Source organism: Nipponia nippon, unplaced genomic scaffold (assembly GCF_047370975.1).
Source record: "Nipponia nippon isolate SJK-2023a ecotype South Korea unplaced genomic scaffold, ASM4737097v1 scaffold_1, whole genome shotgun sequence".
Lineage (NCBI taxonomy): Eukaryota > Metazoa > Chordata > Aves > Pelecaniformes > Threskiornithidae > Nipponia > Nipponia nippon.
In genome coordinates this window covers 128,209,938-128,236,307 of record NW_028262290.1, presented here as the reverse complement: position 1 = coordinate 128,236,307, position 26,370 = coordinate 128,209,938, and the positions used below count along the sequence as shown (strand labels likewise).

General features: G+C 38.7%; 1 protein-coding gene across 4 annotated transcripts; it reads right to left on the bottom strand.

Annotated features, from left to right (window-relative positions):
- Nucleotides 1-3,347: 3,347 nt before the first annotated feature.
- DAZL (deleted in azoospermia like) lies at nt 3,348-21,752 on the bottom strand. Of its 4 annotated transcripts, none has more exons than XR_015702114.1 (12): nt 21,618-21,752; nt 16,691-16,825; nt 16,336-16,427; nt 14,933-14,984; nt 11,176-11,242; nt 10,712-10,845; nt 9,216-9,293; nt 8,302-8,352; nt 5,830-5,934; nt 5,331-5,394; nt 5,017-5,115; nt 3,348-4,249 (listed from the first exon to the last, which is right to left on the bottom strand). XR_015702114.1 is itself a non-coding variant. In XM_087746790.1 (11 exons), exons 1-11 carry the CDS (start codon nt 21,621-21,623, stop codon nt 4,196-4,198), a joined length of 873 nt encoding a protein of 290 aa, XP_087602916.1. In that variant the 5' UTR covers nt 21,624-21,752; the 3' UTR covers nt 3,348-4,195. The 4 variants fall into 4 exon arrangements, 2 of the variants coding, with proteins under 2 accessions (XP_087602916.1, XP_087602854.1); XR_015702125.1 differs by having other exon boundaries at nt 3,708-3,819; XM_087746790.1 differs by lacking the exon at nt 5,331-5,394.
- Between the last annotated feature and the right edge of the window lie 4,618 nt (nt 21,753-26,370).

Genomic DNA, 26,370 nt, shown 5'->3' with positions numbered 1-26,370 from the left:
CCTAAATTGTTCTAGGAAGACTTTACAAGAAGTTTAAGAATTCTTTAAATACTCATTCATAATGTACTAAAGGAACCAGCACAAAATAAAGAGGAAGAACATTTGGTTAGGTTTGTTCTAGCCAAAAAAAGGCACCACTCAGTAAAATAGTATTCCTCTGAATTTAAGACAGAGCGCATATAGAGGATAAGGCCAGACTTATCTTGAATGGGGTAGGGGAAAAGGAAAGCAGCCTCCTTGGTAGTTCAAACAATACATTGAAATTTGAACATTGGACTTACAGAAGTACTAATAGGAACAGGTCAACAGCTAGAAGCTTAGAGGGAATAATTACACACACACCCCTCAAGAAGAATAAGAGGAGTGTTGCAGACCCATCAGTAGAGTACAGTCTTACAAGCAGTACCTCCGATATTCCACTATATCAGAAATATATTGACTGATTGCAGCATGCATCTTTACTGGACTATGTATTCAGAGGTTTTGAGAGAGTTTTTGTGATTTTAATTGTGCTGCTAGTCCTAAAACAGTTACTGTGTGGATAAAAACTTATTTTCAGCTCCGACATCATATTTTACAGTAACATTTTTAAATATAAAACCTGTCCTCTTCATTACTGTACTTACTAGAGCCTCCCTTAAGCTAGAAGAATGATCAACCCTTTTTCATGTTTGTCTTGAGCACCAAGTATACAGAAGTCCACACTACTGGGAAACAAACAAACAAACCCAACCTTTGAATTTATTCACAGTAGCTAAAGCCAGAACAGTTGCTGGGGCAATACAACAGCCTTTGTAAACTCAGCTGGTGCCTTCTTTCTTTAAAAAGAAAGTTACAGTGAAAGTGTATTTTTCCCCTCCCCCACTTCAAGAAAGTTTAAAGTGAAGTTCACCCCAAACTTCACAGTAGGAATGAAAAAGTATGAAGTAAGAATCCACCTAGGTTGTAAAGCTACTTAAGCTTTTTCTTGAGATGCATGTTTTATCTGAAGAAGCCCTGATACTTACTCTTTATAGCCTGAATTATTTTTTTTTTAAACTCTCTCAGCTACATTGAAAGTGGCAGACATTAAAGCTTTTAAATTATACAGTATCTATCCTAAAACACTGGTCTACCAAGTCATTCCTGCAAGGAATATAGACTATATACCTGTTAGAGGACTTTAAAGAAAATCTGTTCCATTAAGGCATGCAAAAGAAAACCCTGTGAAACACAATTAAGGGAAAATCCTTTTGTTTCTTTGTAGCATTCAAGGATCAGATCACCTTAATGTGAGACAGAATTTAGCATCTTGGTTTAGCATACAAATACCTAGAAGGAAAAAAATATTTCCATTTTGACAGGAAGTTAGTGTCTGTGCCAGACAATCATTCTAATGGAGATCCAACAATACCATCTGGCTGGCTGTCTCATTCCAAGAATAAGTCTGTCAGGTGGCAAAGCTTGTAAAAAGAGTATGAAAAGGCCACAGCACCAAGCAGCTCACTGGGACACTTCAGGTAAGAACCATAAAACAAGCGTCATAGCTCTGTAATACCAAGTAAATGCATTGTATTTTTCTATCTTGTCTAAACAATTGTTTCTGTTGACAAAAAGCTGTCTTACTATTTAAGGAGACTTGCATGCTTTTGGGTCCCACACAGAATGTATGTACTCTGTGCAAGCAAAGGCAGATCCACAAGAACTCACTACTGCCTACTAGTTCACAATTAACACGGTCCACTTGATTTGGTAATACAAGAGGTACAAATTTGCAAGAAGCTCCAATTGTGCACCTATTTTGGAAATGCCTTCAGCTACAGCCATATTAAACAGATGTTCCAACTTTCGGAATGCAACACAAAAGAGATTTACCTACTGTTTTTGTGTTATGCTTATAGGGTACTTCAAAAGAACATTAAAAATGCATGTTCTTAGTTATAACTTGTTACTTTTACTGGCATATGCCACAAAATGTACAATTCCCAGATGGGAATAAAAAAAAAAATTAGTTTCCTACGGGTGAGAAATGGCTAACAAAACCAGCACAACATGATCTAATGGAAGAGAAAATAAATGGCACTCATAAGGCCTGGGCTATGCATTTCACTGTGATAAGCCTTCTCAGCATGCTTGTAAGAACAGTTCATATCTAGCATCACCATTTCAAACATACTGAACAATCAACTCGCTCACCAGATGGTCCTATGGGTAACACTTGGTCAAATAAACATAAAATATGCACTCTATGTAGATATCTTGTTTTATCTCTTCTTTTGGTGTTGAGACTCTTCAATGAGAGCTACACATAGGCACTTCCTGTTTTCTTATCGCTACAGCATAAAGCCTCAAATACATCCCAGGGCAATCAAGCCAACTAGATCATTAAGCCAAAATGAAATCTGCATTTGCAAAGAAACAATTACCTTTATCAATAAACTGACATCACAGCTTTAACAGCCCGAGTAGGCTGTTTAGGTAAAGTTGCAAAGGAAAGGGTCCTGATATTCAGAAAACTCCAGATTTCTTCTTTTTTAAAAAAATGAGTTCAACTGTGTAAGATTTAAAAAAACTTACAAAGAAGCTGGTAACACAGAAGTGAAGTATAATCAAGCTACTATCTTTAAAACAGTAGTCTGAGAAAAACATGGCAAATTGTTATTACGGGAACACTTAACACAGTATCTTTAGTGACATGGAATAGTCTAAGCAAAGAAGAGGTTGACCTGAAAAAGCAAAGGTGTAAATTTATGCTATCAGAACATGGGTACAATTCTGCATAAAGGGATTCCAAAACCTATAATCATTTCTATTCCCCCCGCCGCCCTCCAATTAATAAAATTCCACTCTTGAGAAGCAGTCCTTGGACACTTTCCATGCTGCAGCCATATTACCTTAAATGTCCAGGTCTGTAGCAACTCAGTTCCCTTGTCTTTATACACCCAGAAGTAGATGTTAGTGAAGTAAGTCTTTTCCTAGCCATCACCACTTCTAAACCTTCTGGAAATGTAAAGCAGGACATGCAATCCTATTCAAATGCATGTATACATCCTCAGCAAGAGAGGCATAATTTCCTTTTTAGTCTGGAGAGATTGAGGTGTTGGGAGTAGGAGAAGAAAAGCAGACTAGGACCCAACATACATACAAGACTGAACACAGTTCTCAATTCTCCTCTTTCAAAACCGCAGCTAATAACTACTACAAAATGAAGTTTGTTACTATGAATTTGTAGTAACTGGAATGCTCATATAGGGTAATATCTTCAACAGATTTAACAAATCTTTATTATGCTGTATGCCTTTCTCAAGGTAGCTTAAAATTAACTCTAGTATTATATTAGTATGTCACTAGAAGTTTGGGAAGCCAAGTCAAAATAAAAATTTATTTTAATTGTTTCAAAACACACAACTAAAATCTACATAATTATTAAAATAGGCTTACAGATACTCTTTGATTAACAGTTTGCATCACATAACAAAGGCGTATTTCAAATGCAGTATTTTGTCACAATTTTAACATACAGGTATTGCTAAAACTTTCCAAGTAAAAAAGCATACTCTACTGAGCAGCCAATACAGCTAATTACATTCTTGCATCTTAAGTTACATATAGGAATTTTAGGATTCTCTTAATTACTTTCCCAAAACTAATAGTGATGCTCAAGACTGCAGGTACATAAACTGTCATTACTGAACATAACCACATTGATTATGTAGTCTAAAGACAAGCAGGACTTAAAGGGCTTCAGCTGAGTTACAACTTGACATCTTCTGTTCCACTGATTAAGAGCTCGGTTTTAAAATACAACCTCTTGGGCAAATAACTGTTTCCATTTTTAAACTGCAAGAGGTAAGGGGTCAGTATTAGTCACTTAAATTGTGGTTTAAGAAAAACTAAGTGTAACATGCAAACTGTACCTTAAAGCTCAGCAGAAAATCCACATGCACTGAACAAATCAAGACTGTTTTTCCCATATTAACTCTAACATTCCAGTTAGTTATCAGGGGAAGCATGCAAACAATTAAAAACTGGAACTTTGTCAACTCTTACAACTTCAAACCACTCAAGCAAAAACAACTATATTGGAACAGGTAGAACAGAAACAGAAATTTCAACTTGAAGCAACTTTGTGAAAAAGGTGACACTGCATATAGTGCTAAACTGAACTGTAGTAACATCAAGTTAATGAGTTCAGATACTTTAAAGTCTTTGTTGATCAAACACTTTTGAGTACTGCTCTTCCTTTTCTGAAGTGATGCGCCTTCCTCTCCTAAAATAGGACAGGGAAAAAAGTTTTTTTTTTTCTAGATAATCAGAATAAAGCAACTGAAGTTTCATGAAAAGTATCTCAAGACATTCTGTACTCTATCCACCCCCCTCCAAAACTGATGAATACAGCTTCTGTATTCCTGCTTCAGAGGTACATGTGCCTAGTTCATGTCTGTGTTTTTTTTAAAAAAAAAAAGCAAAGTCTTAAATATAACATTAATAAACAACAGAAATTCAACACCACATGAAATGTAATCAGAAACTGCAATACTACAAAGACTGAACACAATAAAGCAAAAATACAATGACCAGCTACCAACCTGGACTACAGTTTATTGGTTAAAGCATAGACATTTTACACGAAGTATGAAGAGCCACCATCCACAGTGGGTACTTAACTGGTGTGAAGACTGCCAATGCTCAAACTCAACATCCTCTATCCAAACTAGGGAGTAACCTACTGTACTTTCAGCAATTTGTCATTAAGAAATGATTAGCCAGTCTTATGCTCTAAGTGTCCGTGACCTGACTGTTCAGCAATTTTTTTTTACGCAGTCTTGTATTAAATCCACTGAATCCAATTTCAGCACTTGTTTCCAGCACTGAGCAACTGAGAGCCAACCACAACTATACATCTCAGAGCACATACAAGAAAAAAATTCAAATGGCATTCCAGATATTAATCTCTTCATCTTTATGGTATCCTGCAGGTGAACAAATTGTAGGTTAGCTGTGTTTTAGGGATTTAATTTTGCTTTCACTACGTACCTTAAAGTAGTCTTCCTGTGATACAAAGGTGTTCCTCAGACGGTTCTCAGGATTAAACAGACAGGATACTACTGTTTGTATGCTCCTGTCCACAGACTTCTGAAATACAGTTATAGGTGCATCTATAACAATACTAATGTTCTCAGTTAGCCCACTACTAGCAATATGGGTACATCGCAGGGTTTACTTTGCATTCAGGATTCCTCTCAACTGCCTTACATTTCCCGAGCTCTTTGTCTTTTTTTTTAATCTTGGTAACTCATTATCACCCTTAGATGTTAGTTACAACATAACAGTTCTGACCAGTGACATACCAGTTCTTGAAGTCTCCTTTAGAAAACTGAATTCAGAGCCAACTGTTGGCCAAACTGGGGTCACCTTCCACAAAAGAAAGTGAAGGGAGTAAAACGTTACCAATTCACATGTTTGAAGCTAAAAATAAATCTGCATATAGCAGGCAGTGCTACCTAACCTGCTTCTTTAGTACCTACAATTTCCCCTGTAATTCTCAGCAGATTAAGTAAAGCTGTGTCACTTATAAACACTGTTGTACTTAATGAAGCAGAACACACATTTTATACCACCCTCAGCACTACAGACAAGCACTAATAGCTTCAAGCAAACGTGAGGCTTCCTAAGTTGTACACAGGAATCAGATAGAGTGGATTGAGCATCTGGCTAAAGCAGCAACTATAACCTTAATTTCTACAGTACTGGTCAGTGGCCCTCTTCATCAAGCCACATAATCCTCGTGTGCAGATTTCTGGGAATAGGATTTATGACAAAAACATTAAAGTTTGAGAAAGCACTTACCTTTTGTGGACTGTTAGTAGACGACTGCGTGGGCTCTGGAACAGCACATTCTGTCTGTACAAATTCTGGATCCTCAGTGCAGTGATAGCTTACTGAAGTATAAACCTGTATAGTTTTTTAAATATTGCAGTGTGTCAGTAACACTGGGAAAACATGCACAGTTGTGTTGTCATTGGTCCTCACCTATCCATAAGCTATGCCGACTTTATCTTCGCACTTTATCAAAAGTTTCTGAGTGGGAAAATACTGTATCCTGATCTGTTTTAAGACAGTTTTACTTCCTTCCAAAAAAATATATTTAATAAATGTCTTTTCTCCCCACTGTAATCACTCTTGGAGAGTTAGCTCCTCAACCTACTTCCTCCACATATGGCTTTTGCTGTCAAGCATATTGAGCAATGAAGGCATTCACTGAGAATTCAAGACAACCAGCAGGTAACTTCGAGAGATTAAGCACTAAAAAAATCAAATGAAAGACGAAAGGGAAGCAAAATGTCTACTACCACTGGCCTTCCAAGAAGCTGCTTTTCTCCATACAGTTCCTTTCTTGTTTGAAGCTTCCTTCATGCTAATACACTAAATTTTTTAAGATGTAAAAAGGTCTAGAAAAGCACAAACCATTTTAGAGCTTTTTTAAAACTCTCTCCACTTCCCTCTGCTTACAGTGCAGTGCTGCAATTGGCAACCCAGTGCAGAGTTTAATTACAATAGCAAAGAAGCTGATAAAGCAGTTACTCTTTATAGAAACATCCTTCCAGATGCTTCCAGAGAGGATTAGCAGCTTTTACAGCCAATTTTACCAGGATCTCAGTAGCAGGGTTAAGCATTCTCACTTTTCAGGGACAAAGCTTCTTTTTCCCCCCCCTGCTCTCAAAGTAGTCAAATTTACCCAGACTTGACAGTAGTTTTCAGTTTCTTGCAACATCATTCTTAAGGATGTTATTTGCGATTATACACAGCAACCACACAGTGTACCACCTGACACTCCCAAAAGCCCTTGAACACCGAAACTATCATTTCAAGCTGACAATATTGGGAGATACGGAAGCCTACAGTGTTAGCAGACTATTCCTTTCTGAACACCATCCCTAACCATCAAAAGGCATATCATATCTGACCTCATCACAACTGGGGCATTCCATTTACAAATGGAAATTGCCATTATCCACCAAATAAATACATAGGTATAAAGCAGCAGACTGAAGGACGAAGTTTCCTATCTCCTTATGTGCCTGTCCTCTTTTAAATCTGTGAAGAATGATACTTAATGTTGCTTAACAGAGAGTTCTAGAAAAGCTGTCTGCTCATATAATCAAGCTTAAAATGTCTAATGAAAACCGCCATGCACACTTACTCTAAAAACTCTTTGGCTTGCTATCATTTAATTGTTAAGTGATATACTGTGGCTGTATCATATTTGTGGATGTTATTCCACAAAAATTATTCCAAGCCAACAGGGTATTCAGTATTTCAGTGACTTCTGAACTCTTTCGAGTCTGTTTCTTCCCCCATTAAAGCAAAGGCAATTCTCACTAACAAATACAGACTTTCCATGAAAAGAGAAAGGCTGCTTCTCTGCTGAAAACCTGAAAGTAAAGCTTAGCACACGACTGGAAGTGAGGAAATAAAGTATTCTTCTAATATGAAGAGAGACAGAATTGTCAGATGCATGCAGGCAGCAATATATATGCACAAAGTTCCATTTTCTTCATTTTTCCCCATTTACCTTCCACATGTTCTACAGACATCTGCTGGGAATCAGCTTGAAAGAATACCGTTCAGAAGAAAATTAAATATTACAGCTTTTAAACACTTCACAGAAACTGTACTCAACAAATACAAGATTATACCCAAAAAACACTAAAGTGTCTAGGATGCAAGTTTAAGTTCCAACACTGTTAAAGACAAACAATGATTCTTTCTCTCTTAGGGGTGTCACTTTTGTAAAGTCACAGAAAGCAAGTCATTTCTTTAGAAGCCATCAGCACCATCCACAGTCTGTAGCAGCCTAGCAAATCATTTAAAAAAGCTGTTGAAAGGAGCCAAAAAAAGAGTATTTCCAAAGCAGAATATTTTGAGGCTTTTTGAGTTTAAAAAAAATTGGAACAATAAGCAGTAGTATTACACAAATCTTAAGTCAGGATTGTGCATCAGGTCACCACATACTTTTCCTTCAATTTTTCATAAAAACCAATTCTGTTAATGTTAAAATTCCAGAATTCTGTGACCAGAATGTATGGAGTAACACCATAAAACAGGTAGTTCTGTTCTGCCAGGCAGCTCCTAAAAAAGCACCATGTCAGCAGGAAATCCTGAACAATTACCTACTCTGTCAGCAGCTACAGATTTGTATAGACCAGATTACATACAGACCCAGTCAAACAACAGTTTGATTTTCTTAAAGTATCAAGCTGTCAAAACTGTGCTAATTGAGAAGACAAAAGTTCCAGAAGTTTAACTTTGTAGACTTACCGGAGGCATAACATAATTTCTTTGCTCCCCAGCAAGCCATTGTGGTTGAACCTTAAACAAGAATTGGATAAGAACCAGCTTTTATTCATTCATTTCCAACACAGGCAAGTAACTGCTCTTCAAGAGCCACCATTTATAACATTTCATGTCTGGATTTTTCATTAAACAGTAGTTTACAGTCTTCTGTCCAGCAAGATAGCTTTTTCACGTGTACCTCACAGTGTTTAGCACGAGGTCATCCTTACCGCAAATTTAAACTACCTCCTTCCTCTTCTCATTCCAAGTTTTAAAAAAAAAAAAATTAAAAAATAAGATCTCTAAAGATGAGGAAAATAAGGGGAAATCACAGCAGCCACACTCAAACCTCTAGTTACTTGCAGTTACTGAACTACTTCTAGTTTAGTTTCAATAAGAGGACTTACCCACACATTTCACTTATGAGTTCAAAAATCACTATCAGCTAAGTGCCTTCCCAGATGTTTTTAGAGCTCAAAAGCACATCCCCTCTTTATATACGTCCTATATTTATATAGTCTTACCAGACTCAGTGATTGTTTTAAGTAACTAACATCAACTACCTACACTATAGCATGTACGAATACAAAACTCCTTCCTATGAGAAAAAGTATTACTGATCCATGTACTTTTTGCTAATTTGGAAGTTGTTTTCATTGCGTACTTTTAAAAAAATAAACAAAAGAGTATGCTAAGTTATTGAACAATTTTCATTGCACTAGAATAAAAATATCACTAATTCTGTTTTTACTTTTGATTTCTGTGAAGCAGGAGCTGAAGGGAAGTAGAATTCACAGAAAGAAACACAGAAAGATCAGACTCCAATTAACACTGTTCATCCCATTCCAGTTTTATCAGGTATCAAACAGCCTTTTTGCTGCTACTAAAGAATTACATACCTGATAGTTGTAGGCTGGCTGATATCCTACAGGAACTTGCTGCTGTATCAATAACGCTGGTGAACTATATGGATATGTCTGCAAAATAAAGCTTTTTTTAAAAATGCAAGTTTGAAGCAGGATAAAAAGTATGACATTTGTAAAGGTATTTATAAAGCCAGGAGCACATTTTCAGAAATATATAGTCACATTGTTACTTCAATTCCTGTTTCAGGCTAGCTTCATTATTTAAAAGCAACCTTTACAGATTTCCCACTGGGCTTCCGCACTTCAGGTGCTAAAATTCTCAAGAAAGTGGGATTCTAAAGTGTATTACATGTCTAAAAATCCCACATCTGCTTGTAGCTTATCTTTAAGTCATTTCAGAAGTACAACTCATGCCATAAACTTTCTAAAGTAGACCTGAAACAGACCAGCTACCAGAAAATAATGGACTACAGCCTGAAGATCAGTTTCTTGGAGCCAGAGGCAAGCAAGCTAAGTATTACAATTCAGACAATTTCCCAGAATTTCTTCACTGCAAGTATTTTAAGACAACATTAACCTGGAACCTTCTCAGCTTCTTCAGAGAATAGTTAAAGGCACTTTCCAGCATTTAAGAGAATTAGTTCCTCCTACGTTATTTCACTCTCCCAATAAACTTAAGAGAATCAGCAAGAGTACTACCATCAAACTTTCTGCCTTAGGGGGGAAAAAAAAAATTCTGCAAGTCACTGCAGTTTGCTCATCTTCATTTGCTTAAGAAAAATATACAAAGCAGAATCAGTTTGCAATTAATATTGCCCTGTTGCATTGCCACATCATATAGGGTTAATACAGCAAGAGACCATAACCCAAAAGCCTTTATGCACAGTACAGGACTCATAACAAGGCCAGAAGTACTCTGCCTACACCTCAGTAAGAATGCTTATCTGAAGTACTAATAAAGTGATGTCCTGTAGGCATGCTGTACTGGTCACAGCTGTTAACAGCAGATGCCATAACACAGTGTTCTTACAAAGACACAACAGCAATTCAGAAACAAGAATTTGTTTGGCTAGGAGCAGGGAGAAAAAAAAAATATGGAACATTCCATACTTGTTTAAAAAAAAAATACATTCTAAAATTTGTGGTTTATTCTGAGGCAGGGTAGCAGTATAGTAAATATCCAGATGCATTTGATTTGTGAAGTGCATCTGTGACAAGTAACAAGATCACTGAAGAACTGTTAAATAATTAAATCTTAGCTCCACCTCCAACAACTTTTATAAAAAAAAAAAAGACATGGAGATACTTTTTATTTTGGGAAAGAGATCACATCACTGAACAAATTTTCAAGGTTGTTGGCCTTCCTTTAAAGTGGTTTGAAATTGGGTGCTCCTTACTGGGGAAAGGAATATGAAAACAAGTGGGTAAGAGAAGATCGGAATCTCAATACATATTCCTGAAGTTGTATGTGCTTGCACCTTCAAAAATATTTAATTATGATTCAAAATCAGTGGCATGAACAGCCTCACCTGAACATACTGCGTTACTGGGCTCATTACAGCTGGAGGCTGCATATACGTCTCTGCATTTTGATTACCCCAGACACTATGGAACTGTGGTGCAGGAGGATTGAAGACTAATGGCCTGGGATGCACATAAGAACCTTGTTTTAAAGCAAAGAAAAATAAAGTATTAAGACATTTTCATGTGTATTTCTTAGTAATCTGAATTCAAGCTGCAAATAATTTTAAGAGTCAAAACACGGTTTAACTCAGCATTAACTGTCTTGTATTGTGCTACCAACCTGAGTTTTATTATCAAAACTGTACAGCATCACACAACTAGCGAGGTCATAAAATTCAGAACTGAAGTTCAATTGTAAAATATATATTATATCAGATAAAAAGTACTTGCAAGGATGTTAATGTATAATTAAGAAAAAAATTTGTAATATATACTTGTAATATGAACAAATTTGTTTATATATACTTACACAAGTTTTGTTGCTTTCTAATTGCTGGCCCCAGTTTCAGCTTTTTGCCATGGAAGTTGATTTGTGACTGAAAGACAGGTTATTCTGTAAGCTGCAGAATCAGCAAGGTGGGTGGTTGGTTTGATTTTAAAGAGACTGTACTCTGCTTCTACAGTATCAACTCACATACAGGCTCAATAGCCTCCATTCTCCTCTCCCACCTCAATACCTTATGCCTTTTACCTTTAATTTCCTACTACGTTCTCAGCACACCCAGTTTGCCTACTCATTGACTCTCTAAACCTATTATACATCACTTGCCTTAACAGCAACATGCACTACTAGTAGTTTGCAACTACATATTGGTGACTGTCAGCCTCCTGGTTTTATACATGCAGAGTTGAACTACTCTTGCCTCGGTAAGGATATTAATGCACAGTGACTGCAGTCTAGGTTCCCTTGAAACCCTATTTACATCACCACTTACCTTCCTTCCCACAAACTTCCTAACAGGCTTCACGTAACATGCTAGAAGCTGTCCACCCAATATTAAAGGAAATGGAAGGCTGTCTAAGCACTACTGTTTACCTGCACGTTACTGTACTCTCTCTAGAGAAATTTTCGCCTATATTCCTTCAGAACATCCAACAAACATGCTGCTATTTCACAACTTTTTTGCCAAAGCATCTATGCAGCACACAGACTAATCAAGACAGACTGAAACTGAAATATGGCTCACATGTTCCTCAAACACCCAAACCAAGGAATACCTGAAATATCTCAAAGACTTGCAAACAGGGCTGGAAGCACTCCTCAGTAGTCAGCAAATGCCCAAGACACATGTAACTTCCCATTCTGCAAGTTCTGCCCAAATGCTAGTTCACACAGAAGGCAGGATTTCAGACTTTCAATGATCAATCATTGAGTACTGCTTTGGCAGCACAGTATCTGGAGCCATAACAAAAGCACAGGAAGAATTTCAAGCACCCTCTCTCCCTGCAGAAGTTGAATTCCGTGTTCTTCAGCAAAACTGCTTAGTTTGAAAACTGGAAAAACATTCACCAATGGATGTAGGCTGAAATTGCACCACAACATCCTTACACTTCAAGGTCTGTTTGGACTGACTGTAGAAGAGGGCCTGTCAGATTTTGTTCTCTACAAGATTACAGTTTAAGTCTGGAGTATAGAAAGTTGCTTTAATACATGGATTTAAGCAGATTAATGTTTATTCAGGCACTCAAGAACTTCTCCACCCAAAACTCCCACAACAGAATTCACCTTTGGGTCTGATCTCACATTCTCTACCAAGACGGTGACAAGAAACATGTTTACCTACCTATGAATCATAGAATATGAAGACGTGCATAGCACACATGACACTACCTAAAGTAGGTACTCTGTTACAGTTCAGAGGGCTACACTGAGCTTTACAAATGCTTTTACGCATCAGAAGTGAAGTATTTTTGTCTTACCCCAATTAACACAAATTTAGTACCAAGTATTAAAATCAATATTGGATGCAGATACATAGTCTATCTCGATTCTCCATCTTATGCAATACAAAGAACTTGCCTGCTTCAGAGGAAAATATGCAGTTTGCAATTTTAACAGACATCTCACTAAGCTTTTTCTCCCATTTCTGCTAAAGAAAGTGCTTTGAACAGGTAACAGCAACTTTATTGTTGATTGTAAAAATACGCAAAATAGGCAGAATAATAGTGATATTAAAAAAAGTCTTATTCAATCATCTTCTCATACTGATAAAAATAAAGTAAGAAGTGGGTGGAAAAAAAGGTGAAATACCCTGACCAGTTTGACAGGTCTTTTTTTTTTTAAACTGATCTTGCAATCCTGTTGTGCCCAGAACCATGCAACCAACTTTTCCACCTAAGCAACAAGAGCTCTTGGAAGACAGGCCTCCCCTCAAAGCAGAAGGTAGCTTTCTGTTCTGAACTGCAAACAGATTCACTCTGGGCCAGAGTGCAGCTGCAAATGGCATCAGACCTAAATCAGAAGAAAAATACTTCCAGGTTGCACACAGCTAGTGTTAGGCAGATAAACACAGGCATCTAGAGTGATTCTAACCATGGAGAGGCTCTATCTTGTTCATTTACATAAAACATTTTAACCACTCAGTACAGGTAATGCCTGAAATGGTTTACTGAGGTGATGTCTGCTTATCACTTGAGCTCTAAAACGCAGATGTTCATTTCTTTCTCTTTTTCCATCCCCTCCAGAAGCCAGCAACTTTCCAAGATGACTTCTATCTGGATGTACTTCTCCCCGACAACTCAGTAATTTCTACTGCCTATACACCCGAAATTTGCACTGAAAAGAAAATCTGCCATATACCTCTGGGTCTTCCAAAACCTCTGGTATACAAAGTCACATTAGTGAGTACTGTATTAATAGAGATACACTGAGGGCTTTTAGTTTTGAAGAAATGCACACATCAGCAATGTAAATGGCTCTAATGACAATGCCACTCAAGAGGTCTTGACAGAGATTGTTGCCTCACAGCAAGCACTGATCTAGTACAATAAATGTAACCCATGGTAAAAAAGAAAGTATTTCAGATAAAGTCTGTTGCTCAATACAGCAGTATTTTTGTCAGCATACCCTGACAGTTAAAGAACAGCAAGCTTTTGAAATCTTTTGGCAAGAATCAAGAATCTCCTGTTTCTTGAGTTTCACTGCTCTCCACTTTGTTCAAACATGTTCTCTTCCCCCTTAAGGGGCCGGACAGCCAGTAAACACATCTGATCATATCACAGAACGCTAAATTTGTGCCTGGCACATTTACCTGTATTTGTCTTTCAGATCTACTTCCCTATCCGAGAGCTTCAGAAACAAATGAGAGACTGTTCATCCTCCAGAGACATGGGAGTTTTCTGAAGCAAAGACTTCAGAGAGGGAAATATTTCAATACATTTTTATTTTCAGTTACTGCACTCAGGTTTGGGAGAAAGAGGGGAAAACAAAAAGCTTTGTCAGTGGTTTGTGACCTGCTGAAGTCTATCAAAACCAAGTAACAGATTTGGTTGTAGCGTTGACATTTAAAGTTTTTCTGACACTGAACTCTAAGAGCAGGAGGGCTGTAACAGTTCTAACCCTTTATCTCCTGTGCGAACTACAGGAAAACCATATGACATGCGAACAGCTGCATCTTATAGTCAAGGAGGCTTAGAAAAGGCCTTATATCATCTTATAGTCAAGGAGGCTGGCACTCCAGGAAACATTCAAACACACAAATACTGCAAGAAACAAACACATACTTCAACTGCTAAGACTTAAGTTAAAAAAAAAAACAAAAACACACAAACCCACAAACCACCACTAATGCTGTTTTCTATGTTACTGTTATTCCCAATAATAATGCTGACAGGTCTATGTACCTGCCGTAAGCACAAAGGTTTATGACAATCATCCGCTACAGAGAGCAACCAGCCAAACACACACGTGAGGCTTTCAAGCACATAAATGAACGAGAAGCAGCCAAAACCACACATGAGGCTTTCAAGCACACAAATGAATGAGAAAGACCAGAAATGTACCATGAGACATTGAAGCACACCAAGGCTAAAACTAATTGTTTCTTACTTAAGTAAATATACAAACATTCTACCACCAGTAGACATTTTAGCAAGTTTACTTCTTGGGCAGCCCTAGACTTTCCTTGTCTTCATTTACTCTACAGAATACATGACTTGGTTTCCCCTGACCATGTCTCCAGCGTTCATCTATCAACTTCTTCAGATAATTTAGACAAAGAGCTTACTTCTACTATTTTTTGAACATCCACATTGTCCAGGAAAGATACAAATCCATACCTGAAAAGAAAAAACAGGTTATTCAGTAACCAGATTTTGATTTGCCTGTTAGTTAAATTATTTTGAACTAACCAATTAACAGCATATATGCCAGGTACATTATGTTGCACATCAAAAGTATCAAGCAGGACATTAGTTTATAATTCAGCATGAAAAAACATCTACTGCTAACCAGCAGTATATAGTACTAGGCCAGATGAAAGGAATTCAATGCCGGATTCTAGAATAATACGAAATAGATCTAAGGGCTATTCTTCCATTTCAGCTACTCAAAATAAGCACTATTGTTGATATTACTAACTGAGAAATTAAGAGAGACTTCAAGTGTTAAGATCTGAATTATCAAATTTTGTATTTACTACAGAGGTCTGGATGAAAGCAAGCATTATAGAAACAGCAACACCAGTGGGGGAAGTGATCCTTGAAGAGGTTTCTCAATTTATTTCACTGACCCCCAAGTTTACCTAGTCTCTAAAATGAAGATAATTTCAGAGCACTATAGGAAGAGTTGTGTCAATCAATGGAGCATGCCAATTCATTATCAATACTCAGAACATACACTGGCTAATTGCACATCAGAATTCACCATGAAGACTAGCAAGGGATATGAGTAAATAAAACATATTTCCAGCTCATGCATTACTACATATGCCCAAGAAAAAACATGACTTCTTAGGATCTGCTCATGGGATCTTTGAAAAAATTGGGCTGAAGGAACCTCCAAAAGGCAAAGCCTCCTTCTCAAAACAGGGATAACTTCAATCCCGGGAGAGTTTCCCCAGAACTCAACAAGCTACAGTCCTACGTTTAAGCGTTTCATCACAGACAACTCAGAATTTTTCTATATATCCAATGGGAATTTCCCTTGCCTCAACTTCGTTCACTTACTTAGTTTCACTCTTTACCCAAATGAGTTTGGTTGTTTTCTCTAAAACTTATCACCAAGTGTCAGAGAGGGCAGTCCCATTGCCCTAAATAAACTTCTCTTAACCACCCTGAACTCTCTCCATATTGTCGTTAACTACTCTAGCCATCAGAAGAGTCCTACGATAGAACTGTCTGCATAAGCCTAACCCAAGTTTCAAGCTTTGTTTCCACTGGTTAAGTGACAATAACTCTCTTCTCCCTGAACACAGACTGAAGCAAAAGTCAGGCTATTCTTTGTAATACAGATTTAGGGGTAATCGAGATTTACAGGTTTCATAGTGTTAATTCACCACAACAGAAAACTGTAGCTAGTGTTAAGGCTTAAGCATGACAAGTGCGTTGCTAAGTAGCTGCGCATATCATCTATGACAGTATTATGTAGATGTAAGCAGCAACTTAGAACAACTATCCATGTCCTACTCACCCTTTGGAAACACCAGTTCTGTCAGTGATTATTTTCACCTCTTTTACAGTACCATATCGTTCGAAGAAACTCCGAATTTCTGCTTCATTCATCTAAAAGAAACAAAGTCTTAAACTTCTTCAAACACATTCAACTGTTTAGAACTGATTTAAAGCACCCAGTACCATTTTTAAAGCCATCTTCTACTACCAGAAGAACTAAAGTTATTCACCTGTGGAAAATTCTCTCATGACACTGCAATACCTTAAGATTGGTAAAGACACACATTAAAAAAAAAAAACCCGGAGTTAAATTTCATTTCCTTCCCACTGAAGTGCCCTATACCTATCTTAAACAATTAAAAGTATATAAATACCCTTATATCAATTCCACCAACAAAGACTGTGTTTGGCATGATTTTTCCTTCTGGTAAAACATATCCTTGACTGGTTGTTGACAAATGGGTATTATCCTCCGAGACACCTGCACACTGGGCCTCCACATTTGCAGACTGAAAAATTTAAACAGAAATACATATTTCAGTCAAATTATTATAGTACACTAAGATACTAAAACACCTGCATCTTCCTATGGATACAGCATGGGACAATGAATTTCGATAGCACCTTTCCAGTTACTTACAGGAAGTACTTGCTGCAAATAGACCATTAATTGGAAAAAAGCTGAGGTAATTATTCTAAGAAGCTTTAAAAATTTAAATCTACACCTAACCTAGGCTACTTCAAGTAGCCCTATCTGACTATATGAAGCTTCATGACCAGTGTTGCTACTACCAGACAACCAGTGAGAACGCCAAAATAATTCATTTCATAACTTTACCAAATTCCTTTCATATGTAAGCAAGAAATTAAATTCTTTAAAGATACAATTTACTGTAAATTGATTACCCAATAGAACAAACTCATCATCTTCCTTGTCAAAAGCTTTAAATACTTGAGATGTGAATAAGCTTACAAACAGTCTTAGAGCACAGGTAACAGGGTTATACTGCAAGTTAGCAGTAAGAAGGGAAAACAGACCTTGATGGAATATTCACATTATTAATCTTCTCAGAAAAAAGATTTCGTTGATTAAACTACAACAGGAATATGAACAACTACAAACTTGTTTCCGAGTTGTCTGCACCCAAAGCAGGATCTTAAGCATGCACTGCAGGTACAGAAGAACTGCCAAGAATCTTAAGATTATAGAGCAACTACAGTCATGATGTGCTTTGCACACCCAGGCTTCAAAAGCACCATTTTGGTCCCAAAGCATTTTGTCACAACCTAGGGAGTTATGGGTTCATTCAGCACAGAGGAAGATACAATGCTCCTTAAATAAACAGTAATTCAGTATTTTGTTCGGATGAACAGACCACATGAATTTCCATTTCTTGTTACTGAAGCTAGCAAAGATGTGTTCCTGCATAAGGGTGGAAGTGTGTTTTACAAAGGTATTTACAAGAACTAAAATACAGCATAAGCATCATGGGCATCGCCAACTCTAGCCCATCTTGTCTTCTACTCTCCTGAATGAATGGTTCTAGCTATGTGCCATGCTTTGCCTGGATGGTAAGAACCACTCTGAGCAGTTCAGTGCTACTCATCCCTCTATATTAATGCACTTCAAAACATTAATAAGCTTTTCCTTAGAATTCAATTGATGTGGCATTGTCCCTACTTTAGATATTCCAAACTTCAATTTAGTCAAAGTTATCTGGCAATTTGAAATCTAATAATTTGCAATAGGTAGCATCCAATTTTTCAATGTAACAGTTTTCATCTTCAATCAACATTTAAACTGCAGCTGCACGCGTTGAGTACTCATTCAAACTGGACACCCAGTAAGGGCATGAGAAAATTACAAGAACCAAACTATACATGTGGCACATGATTTGCCCAGCAATTAAACAAAGCCAAAACTAGAATTCAGCCCTCCAAATATGATTTCAGTGTGACTGAACCTAATTAACAACACACCATTACTAAAAGCCAGAAAGGGTTTACCCCATCTCTTTTCCTGCACCTCCTCTGCACAAGTTCTAACACTTGTCAGTTCAAATTAAGCTGGCTCAACTCAATTTGGCATGAAGATTAACATGAAGTGAGCAGCTTTTCACCCAATTAGTATTCTGCTATTGTACAGAACTGAATCAGCTTAGTATACTATCAGACAAGCAGCAGATCCACCTCAAGATCAGTGGATGCAGAAAAGGAAATGGAGATGGGGGAGGCTTAGCTGCTTCTTCTGAGAAGCACGAAGCCATCCATTCAGTTCAAAACCATTTCATGAAGCTATACCTTAGACAGAAGCTGGTTTCATCACTCCAGACACCGCTGCCTACGCTCAACTTACTCACTGACTATGTTTCCTATTGCAAATTCTCAATAAAAGTTACAAGTCATTCCTTTCCCTTTATCCTCTAAGAACTCCCTCTACCCTCCAGTGAAGTTGGAGACCACAACTTCCACTGTTCCATGGTAGTAAAGATTGTGTAATAGAACATTTCTGCTGTAAACAGAAGGGTAGCTCTCCCCCTTCCCTCATACTGTCCCAGAACACCACTGCACAAGGAAGTCAATCCTACATTTCACAGGAGAAAATTTTTGTAGTACTTTTCAGACACATCCACTTCTGATCCAAGCTGATTTTGCCATTACAGAAACACTTGTGCTAGCCTAAGAACACAACAAGGGCAAAAATGAAGCAGGAGGTGAGCAGGAGACCACTTCTTTGGCTGCACCCCTAGCAAATCTGAGACTGCAACTCCACAGCAACCTTAAGCTGACCTAACTGTTGGCTTCTACTTCTTTCTGGATCTGTTTCAGTGAACGAGGCTAAACGAGAAGCATTCACTTTGCTGTGCAAATTCTCTGGCAACCCAGAACAGGAAACAGCTCACAGCAGAGGCACCCAACAAGTGCCAGAACCAGCGCAAGGAAGCAGGTAGGCATACAGATACTGCTCCTACGCAAGTCAGATATGGCCTTGGCTGCCATGGAAGCGCAGAGTTCATTTCACTGATGAGGCAGAACACAATTTTCAATGAAAATACACTTATTTAATGCTTTTACACATTTAATATCTAAAAGAGAGTAAACCAGGCTACTTGGGCATTCTGACAAATTAGTCAACATTAAAAACAAGCTTTAAAATCTGTTAATACACTTATTTAGAACTTGAAAAGGAGCAGTTGTTGAAAAATGCAGTGGAAGAGCCTCATAGTACAGGGACAGGAAACAAAATCTTTCAAACTTTTCAAGTCTTAAGTACTACAATGCAAAACTTTTGCCAATTTGAAAAAAGTACTGCCCTATCTAAAGCCAAGTTATTTTAGTTATTTCACTACCTAATATAGCATTATGTAAACGATTGTACTTTACATACAGCATGGGCAAAAAACTCACACTGCTGCTGAATCGGTATCCAAAGTCTAAGTCACTTGAAGTTTTCAAAATCTGGAAAATCCTAAAGTTGATGAATTGGCTACCCTGAAACTACAGCATCAGCTGAAGTGACCCAACCCTTCAAAAATACCATAAGTGAGGTTGATTTGTCTATCCATCTCACATAGTATCTTTGAAATCAAGTTTCTAGACGTCGGGGAACTTAGGACTTATTCAAAGTTTTTCAGCTTATTGAAATTAAAAGGTTCTTTTTTCCTTTGTCTCATCACAAGGTGAATTTCATCATTTTGCTCTTTGCATTATTCCAGCAAGCATCAAGTTTAAGTTGATGCCAGGAAACCGCATTAACCCCTTGAGTACAGTAGTCATGAGGCTTCTTAAGACTTTTGGAAAAAAAAAAAAAAAAAAAAGAAAAAAGGTGGAAAAGCCAGGTGGTGGAACTACCTAGCTACTCAAGCGGGTTACAAACATCACTCGGTCTTATGCACATCTAGGGGAGGAAAACCTTCACTTTCATTTTGGCCACAGAAGTGTAAGTCCCTGATTTCGCAGGCTTCTCCCTGTCCTCGCACACTTTAAAGTAAGTATTAAACATTTTACGTTTAAATTTTAAAAATTTACAGCTCCTGACAGATGCCCCGCTGGGCAGAGTCTCCGTGGGCAGGCATCGGTTACCATGACAGCACACCACCTAGAGAAAGAACATGGCTCCCGCCGCAGGGAGCACAACGTCGCCTTCCCACTCGGCAGCAGGTGGAGCCATCAGTCAAGTACTCGCACGCTAACGGCTGCGACTTTTAAGGCTTAACTTTAAAAACAATCAAACAACAAAATACCCTGCATTTATGTTGCTGTTGAAATGTCTGGGTTACAGTCACAAATCCCATTTTTCAAATACAAAATTCCGGAGGAAGAAACAGCAATTGGCATGGTGAAGGAGCAGGCGCGAGTGCAGGCAGTGACTCCCACCGACCACACGGAGTCCGCAGCGGACCGCGCGAAGCCTTTTTCCGGCAGGCACAAAACACGAACGGGGAACCTGAGGCGAGCGCGTTACGGGGCCGCCGGTCCGCTCATACCGCCCCCCCGCAGCCATTTCACGGCCTCACGTCCTGCGGGCTTCGCACCTGGCCGGCCTCACGGCCTCGGCACCAGACGAGGCGCGGGGGAAGAGGGCTTCACGCTTCCTAAGAGATCTGGGGGCGAGGGGAGCCGCCCCGCCGAGGGCAATGGAAGCTGTTTCAAAGTCCCCGACGCCCAGGTTCCAGCCTGACCCTACCAGCAAGCGGGGCTAGGTACGCAAGGAGAGGACCGACGGAGCCGGCCGGCACCGACCGCCCCCCAGCCGCGGCGCCTGCGTGGGCTCGGCCTGCCGGGACAGGCCATGCGCAGAGCAGGGAGAGCCCGGCCGTGGGGCACGGCGCCATGTGGCAGCGCTGCCACAAAATGGCCGCCCATGGTGTGAAGTGCCTCCTGCCGCGAAGTCCTCCCCAGACCATGGCGCCGAGGGCTGCCAGCCCTGACACTTTCCCCCCACAGAAGCCCCGGACTTTTTACTTGTAGTGTGCCCTCCCTGACCTTAATCCCTCACCTCCTCTTAAGACTTTAAAACCTCCAAGGTGTTTAAAAATGGCATTAACCCTCAGAGGTTCAGCCCACGCAGCGGCGCACCCCTCACTTCATTACAAGGCGACACTACCGCGGCTGTGGACATCCCCATTCCTAGGCACAAGCAAAATAAGTTCTTTGCTGGGGAAGACCCAAGCCAGCCACTACAGCCCCCAGCAACAAGCCGCCCCGTGGCTCGGCGTTCAAGCGCACCCCCTTCACCCCACTTCCCACCGCGCCGACCATGGCTCCCATCATCCCTCCTCCTCCTCCTCCTCCACTCACCATCATTCACCGAAGCTGAGGCAGGGCCCACACACTTAAAAATAAACGAGGCCTTTAAAACAAAAACAACGCGAACTTTTCTGAGAAAACAAACACCGGACAGTCCTTTTTTTTTTTTTTTTTTTTTTCTTTTTTAAACGGTGGAGAAAGGCAGCTCCTGTTGGTTACCCCTCTTCTCCTTAAGTAGCCCCAAGTGGAAAGGGGCGGGGAAAGGCCACACCCGCCCTCGCCGCCCCCTGGCAGCGGCAGCGGCGCAGTCTGCGGGGTCTCCGGGGGCTCGCCCCCTCCCGCCTTCCACGGGTCAGCTCTCGCGTTGTCGGTGTTTTAGGGGAGTGTCTGTAGACAAAGGGTGAAGGGTACCGTAGCTTTTCTCTTTGTGAAGACATTAGGTGGGACTATTATTTGTGGCCTTGTTGTTGAGCGGGAGCTGGCTGTTGAGTGCCTGTGGTAGCAGCACGCTCTCGTCATTTTGACAAGAACTAGCGCTTCCTTGGTGTGTTGAGGTTTGAGAGCGGTGTATTGTTGAAGAGGCTTTCGCTCACTTTGAGACAAAAGCTGAAGCTTTGTCATCAGTGTTTTAATGAACCAGTGTTACATAGCTGTTCTAGAGCGAGCTGTTTCCATCTCATCTCTTACTGCCTGTACTGAAAACCAACCTGCTGTCTGTTCAGTCTCCCAAGACCTTTCTAGAAGGAAACCTCTCTGGAAGCCCTTCTGGTGCTACAGTAATAAGATGCTTCTACTGGGTTTTGGAAATTAGTTTTAAATAGTTGTTTGTCACTGGTATCAAATGTTTAGAACAGATACAGATTTTAGAAAGCTTCAGGGAGAGGGGAAACTTAACGGATGCCTCACCAAAATGAACCCAACCTCTGACTGGGCTGGCTTAGTAAGTTTTTTGTTGTGTTTTATGTGGGTATTTTTAATGGCAAAGGCATAAGAATCATACTTATTTAGGATGAATAATGGAAGTACAAAGCTAAACTGATAAACTGAAGTGTATATAGTAAGTAAGCTATTTTTTTCCTGTGAGATTTTACTTCTTCTAATGCATAGATCATTTTTTTAACAATGTACCAAGTGTTCACCTTTTTCAGATGCTGGTATTAATAATCAAAAGTAGACTGCTGCACTAGATATACCTGGACCAGGTATGTATATATATATTTATATATATATATATATAAAACCAGAGCTGGTTTAGGTAATAGCAATAACAAAGCCCTGATCAAGGAAGATGTATTTATGTTAACTATGGGAGGGATTTTGTTAAAGCTAGTGAGATTGCTGTATTATCTAAAGGTAAGCATGTGTGTGGGCTTTTACGCAACTGTTTACTTAAATAGAAGAGATGCTCTACAATACCATATCAGATCATTTTACTTTTTATTTGAAATAGCTGAGACCTTCAAAATGTGGTCCAACAACGAAGTGAAAATATTACATAGGATCTTCTTCAATGAAATGGTTTCATATTTGGCCTTAAGAGTGGCAGGTTAGTACCAGTATTTCTTAAGTGCAAAACCAGTAATTCTCCTTTTAATAACTCTTGAAACTAAAACTAGTCTTAATACTCCAAAATAGAGCAGAAGCCAGACTGGGGGTGGGATGGGTGGTTTTTTACCTCCTTTACCGCTCTTTTATGGCCCTAGCTAGAAGTATTCTTAAGGATCTCCTGTTTGCTATTAAGCAGAAGATAACTGTCCTGGAAGTGATAATACAAATACTGTTCCAATAAAAATAATTATTTGCCTTTTATCTTGGAAATGGTGAGTATTGTCTCTTCTAGCAAAACTAGTGTGATTCCAGTGTAAAGGCAGAGTAGTGTAGTTGCTATAAAAAAGCAACCCTTACCACGGCATTATAGATTCTAGTTTTGTGAGGCTGTCCTTCTGAGCTTCTGTGGGCTGGGTTTGGGTCAGGATTGTGTCCTGTTTTTCCTTAATTCAGTATGAGCTGCTAAAATTGGAGAACATCTGTTGCTTAAAACAAAGGAGAGAGTAATTTATTTTCTGCTAACAATACACAAATCTCAAAAGAGGTGGAGGGAGTGGAGTAGGAAATTATTGCCTTGTTTCATTTTATTAATATGGGTACTGGAAGGGTTATTGCTCAATAACTTTATTTGTTAAATGCACTAAGTAGCATCAGTAGAAACAGATTTTATATTCTGCTATACTGTACAGTACTTTTCACTGTAATACACATTTAAAATAAAAAACTGAGTATCTTAGCCAAATCGTGTTCTGGAATCTTATGATTTTAAATAATCTAGGAACTATGAGCAGTTACTGTGATTGTCTCAATGTTACGACAAAGATGAATCAGGGATTGGCTTTCTGTCTTTAGGGTGTTTTGTTTTGTTTTGCTTTTAATTAGAGTTACTGGTAAATCAGAGTAATTCCACGGACTTTGAGAAAAAGCATGCATAGTAGTCTTCAATCGCCTCATCAATTAATGTTGATGGATGTTCTCTACCTTCGATTACTTCCTCAAAGATTCCCCGAAGAATGGGCAGTTTTTCAGATGACATCCATTCTGAAATCGTTGTCTGATATTGAGATTTCAATCCCCCTTCAACTTGTGATCCAGTGTCAGCCCGACGTTCCCCTTCTTGCATCAGCTGCCTTTTCAATTCTTGCTCTTTCTTATCTTTCTTAACAGGGCTCTTATGCAGCCCTCTTATCACTTATCTGTTTAGTTGTTTTTGATGGAATGTAATCAGCAATCAACTTATTAATATTCTTACTTCCCTCAAATTGCTTGTCCAACTTACGTAACAATTCAACCTCTTCCTCAGTCCAACATTGCCGATGTACCCCTCTTTTCGTACTTTCTTTGGGGCGAGAGGCCATAATCCGCTCAATATTTCTAACAGCGGGATGCACCAAACGTTTATGTTGCCCCAGACCGATTTTTGATTTAAATATCCTCATTCCTCACAGGCCAGACCTTCCACAAGAGCGGTTTCCTGAACCTCTTTACATTTTGGAACATGGCAAGCAATACTTTGATGTTTCACATTTCGTTTTCCCACAATTGGCACACTGAAACAAAACCTGTGTTTTTCCATGTGCTCTCTTTACTGGTAAATCAGAGTAATTCAGGGAGTGCCTCTGGTTTGGGATCTGGTAGGCTGCAGTAGGTGAGGATTCTACAAAAAAATCTGATGAAAAATTATTGATCTGATTACAAATCATGGTGGTTGCATCGTACAAGTTAGTTAATAGTTAGAAGTGCATACTTTAAAGATCAGTCTTCCTAGATGTAGAAGTAAAACTGGATAGCAAGAGTATCATAGAGCATTTGATTTTTAATAGCATTTCTTGGAACTCTTCTGCCATTTTTGGAGCTTTTCTTGAGAATCATGTTAAGTCTCTCTGTAAAGCTAAAGCAGCTAACTGCTCTTGGGAAATAATGTGAACATGAAAAGAAGGACATAAAAGAGATATTCAAGCTATTAGGTTAAGAACAATAGAAGAAGGTTCCAGTTTTTAGACAGCTAGGCAAGCTTGCTTAAGAAAAAGATGCTGAGGTACCAAATAGGATTTGAATGTATGTTTTCTGAGTTTCCTATTTCATACTGAAGAAAGCATGCCACATGCTTTTCACAGCAGTCAGCTTTAAAGGATCATGCTGTATCTACTTAAGTTTTGGACATTTCCTTTACTGCTGTTTGCATCAGGATAGCTATTTAAGGGGACATACCAAAATGTTATGATGAACATCTGTATTTAGGAAAAAAAATTACATGCTGTTATAATTCACATTGAAATTGCTAGTAGAGTTTCCATTGGCTTCAGTAAGCAAAACAGAATTCTTGTTCTTATCGGCATAGTAAAAACTTTCGAAATGTAGTAGATCATTTGCTGACTGTTTTTTTTTAAATATTTTTCCCCCCTAACCCTGTAAGAAGTAATGGAACACAAATAACTTATTTTAAAATGACACGGTGAATATCTACATGTATAAAATTCCAATAAAATTACTTTTTTCCCTTGACTTGGATGAAAACCCGAATATTATTTTGAACATTAATCCCCTGGCTTAATTTTTAGTAGTGGAATTCCTTTGGGAGCTTGTGTTTCTAGAAACTGCATTATTTTAGAACACTTTAATTAGTCTGATAATAAATCTAATTCAATACCATATACTGGCAATAATTCAGTGAAAACTTAACACCTAAACTGTACATACTTGAGTTACCCATAATCTAAGCTGGGACAGTGCTGAAATCATTGTATGAGATTGTTCAGTGGTCAAGGTTATATTTAGCACTACCAATTCATTGTGATTAGCCTTTGGGCATTTAAATTCTGACTAGTCCATTAAATTTTAACCTGAATAACTTTACCACTGTGGGAAGGCTGATACATGCTTTAGTTTGTACTGTGGCATGTAGCATGACTGAAAGATTTTAGTATGTTGTATGGACATGTAATATTCTTCATCTAAACATTTTACAAGAATAAATTATACAAGTACATAGGAACATATAAAAATGGCTATACATGGTTCGGATCAGAAGTCCCTCCAGTTCAGTATCTTTGTTCATGATAGCCCGCAGGAGTGCGTAGGTAAAGGATGTGAAGACAAGACAGGTGTAGAGTGATTTTTCTTGCTTATATTTTCTCCTTGTGCTTGGCAACCTCAAAAGCATGTCTTGAGGCCCCTTCATTACTGTATTTGATAATACTTGATGATTTTTCCTGTAAATTTCTCTGGTCACTTTTTAAACTCAAGTTATACTTAG

Coding starts and splice junctions, on each gene's coding strand:
- DAZL (XM_087746728.1), bottom strand. Junction 10,846..11,175: donor TAGAAAGCAACAAAACTTGT/GTAAGTATATAT, acceptor CTTTAAAACAAG/GTTCTTATGTGCATCCCAGG. Junction 3,820..5,016: donor CACAGGAAGACTACTTTAAG/GTACGTAGTGAA, acceptor TACCTCTTGCAG/TTTAAAAATGGAAACAGTTA.